A 2,941-nucleotide genomic window follows, 5' to 3' on the forward strand; every position below is an offset into this window, starting at 1 on the left:
TTTAAGGTTATGTCTGAGTCATAGTGACGTCAAAAGTACAAAGTACATTTTATTTTATTTTTAAATATCAATGCATTAAGTAATGTAAATACAAAGAAATGTAAATAGTTAAAGGACCACACCCATTTTCCATATAGCTTCATGCAATTGGTCCTCTCTAATGCACATGATAATATGTGACCATTTTTGACTGAAGGACAGTCATCTCGCTGGTGCCCATTGTTCAGGTGAAAAACTATTTTTTTTTTTTACACAAAATGAGTTTATAGCCCAGTTAGACTCTTCACATACCAGAGTATGTCTGACAGAAATTTCAGAGCTTAAATCGACATGTAAATATGAAATAAATGCATACACATGTATTAAACAAGACCAGGAGACCTGGTTCTGCCAGACCCAGGCTAAGCCGGACTTCACATGACGTGTCAGCCTGTGTCTATGCCCATGTATGGACGAAAGGGGGACAGTCTTTTCTGGCTGGGACCTAAGGACAAAGGGGACAAAACCTGTTTTTTGCCCATGTATGGAGAAAACGGGTACAAAACATGCCCATGTATGGACGAAAGGGGGACAGACTTTTTCTGGCTGGGACCTAAGGACAAAGGGGGCATGTCCATGTATGAAGAAAACAGGTACAGAGCATATTTGTTGCCAGACCCCTTGGGTCTGGCAACAAATATAAGGTTAGAGCTAGATGTGTTTCCTGACATCACCGTAATGACACCAGGGCCGCAGCCAACGGTATAAAAGGCAACGGAACTCCCTGATTAATTGACTTCCATCAGAGACCCAGATGAACTCCCTCCATAGAAATAAGCATCAATACAACTCATCAGTAGTTGGTTTCACAGCCTAAAGCATTACATATCGGTTTACCTACCTCTTGGATAATCTCATAGCGGCTTTCGGATCTGGTTAAACAACCAGCCGATTATCTGTTTTACATACTTACTGTACAGTAGTTACTTTCCACAACTGACAAACTCTATGGGGGCCAGCACAAATCGGCATTGTTAGACATGTATGGTGACTGTTTGTGTTGTGTGAAGTCAGACCATTTCTGGTCAATCTACATTCCATTCACATTTAGATGTTGACAGAGAGAGATATTATATATGTAATCACATAAACAGACAGAGAGACAGAGACATTCCTCTAAAGGGCGCTCAAGAAATGCCAGATGCTGAGAACACAAATGGTGTGTGCAACCCCAGCTCCCACAAGAGACCCTTCACGGAGTCGTTCGAGAAGACGCCTCTACTGGTGGTGGTGCTCACCTACATGGGTTACTTCATTCTTACGGTCTTCGGCTACTTCCGGGACGTCCTGCGCCTCTGGAACATCGAGAAATGTCACGTTGCCCAAGAGAGAGACGAGCAGAAGGACTTCGTCCCCTTGTATAAGGACTTTGACAGCTTCTACACTAGGAACCTGTACATGAGGTGCAGGGACAACTGGAACCGACCCGTCTGTAGTGTCCCGGGAGCAAAGTTGGACCTACTGGAGAGAGTTTCCCACGACAATAACTGGACCTTCCAGCATACCGGTAAGGTAATAAAGGATGTGATCAACATGGGATCTTATAACTACCTCGGCTTTGCCGAGAACACCGGGACCTGTGCCGAGGCTGCTATAGAAGCTACACACAAGTATGGAGTTGGAGTTGGCAGCACCCGCTCCGAGATGGGGAACTTGGACATCCATGAAGACTTGGAACACCTGGTTGCCAGGTTCCTTGGTGTCGAGTCGGCCATGGTCTTCGGCATGGGCTTTGCAACCAATTCCATGAACATTCCTGCTCTCACTGGGAAGGGCTGTCTTATACTGAGTGACAAGCTGAGTCACGCGTCCTTGGTGCTAGGCGCTCGCCTCTCTGGATCCACCATTCGGGTCTTCAAACACAACAACATGCAAAACCTGGAGGAGCTACTGAGGAATGCCATCGTGCACGGCCAGCCGGAAACTCGCGAACCCTGGAGGAAAATCCTCATTGTTGTTGAGGGCATATACAGTATGGAGGGCTCCATTGTGCGTCTGCCGGAGGTAATTGCCCTGAAGAAGCGTTACAAGGCTTATGTGTACCTGGATGAGGCCCACAGCATCGGGGCCCTGGGCCCCAACGGAAGAGGTGTAGTCGACTACTTTGGCCTGGACCCCAATGACGTGGACATCATGATGGGAACGTTCACCAAGAGCTTCAGCGCTCTGGGAGGATACATCGGAGGAAAGAAGGAGCTGATCGACTACTTGCGGAGCAACTCCCACAGCGCCCTGTACGCCACCCCCATGTCGCCCCCCGTGGCCCAGCAGATCATCGCCTCCATGAAGATCATCATGGGAGAGGACGGGACCATGCTGGGCGCCGATCGCCTCAGACAGCTGTCGGAGAACACCGCCTACTTCCGCAGAATACTCCACGCCATGGGCTTCATCGTCCACGGCAACGACGACTCCCCCGTTGTGCCGCTGATGCTCTACATGCCTGCGAAAATGGCGGCGTTCGGCAGGGAGATGCTGAAGAGGAACATCGCCACGGTGGTGGTCGGCTTCCCCGCCACGCCCGTCATCGAGGGTAGGGCACGCTTCTGCGTGTCGGCGGCCCACACCAGGGAGATGCTCGACCGGACACTGGAGGCCATCAGCGAGGTGGGAGACCTCTTGCAGCTCAAGTATTCCAGACGGTCTGTCATGGCGGGGATCTCTGAGGACAAGCAGCTTCAGCACTAAGCCACTTGTGCACTCCGTCAGTAGCTCTCCATGCATTTTCTTTCACTTATGGTTTAGATTTTTGGGGCGGTGTAACCGCCCCCTATAAGTGAGTTTTGGACACTGACCAATCCTGCACCGTGATTGGCCAATAGTCTACAACGCAGTCTACAACCCTAACCCTTCCACAGTCAATGCAAATCTATACTTTTTCAAAGTCAGCCAATCACATTAC

General features: G+C 49.3%; 1 protein-coding gene across 1 annotated transcript; it reads left to right on the forward strand.

Annotated features, from left to right (window-relative positions):
* Window positions 1-1,173: 1,173 nt before the first annotated feature.
* On the forward strand, window positions 1,174-2,727 carry LOC311062814 (serine palmitoyltransferase 2-like; the record flags this gene model as incomplete). The annotated part of the gene is made up of 1 exon (XM_084082033.1): window positions 1,174-2,727. The coding sequence occupies one exon, from the start codon at window positions 1,174-1,176 to the stop codon at window positions 2,725-2,727; it is 1,554 nt and encodes a 517-aa protein (XP_083938159.1).
* Between the last annotated feature and the right edge of the window lie 214 nt (window positions 2,728-2,941).

The sequence above is a fragment of the Gymnoscopelus microlampas genome (genome assembly GCF_963454915.1).
Source record: "Gymnoscopelus microlampas genome assembly, chromosome: 16".
In the NCBI taxonomy this organism is placed as follows: Eukaryota; Metazoa; Chordata; class Actinopteri; order Myctophiformes; family Myctophidae; genus Gymnoscopelus; species Gymnoscopelus microlampas.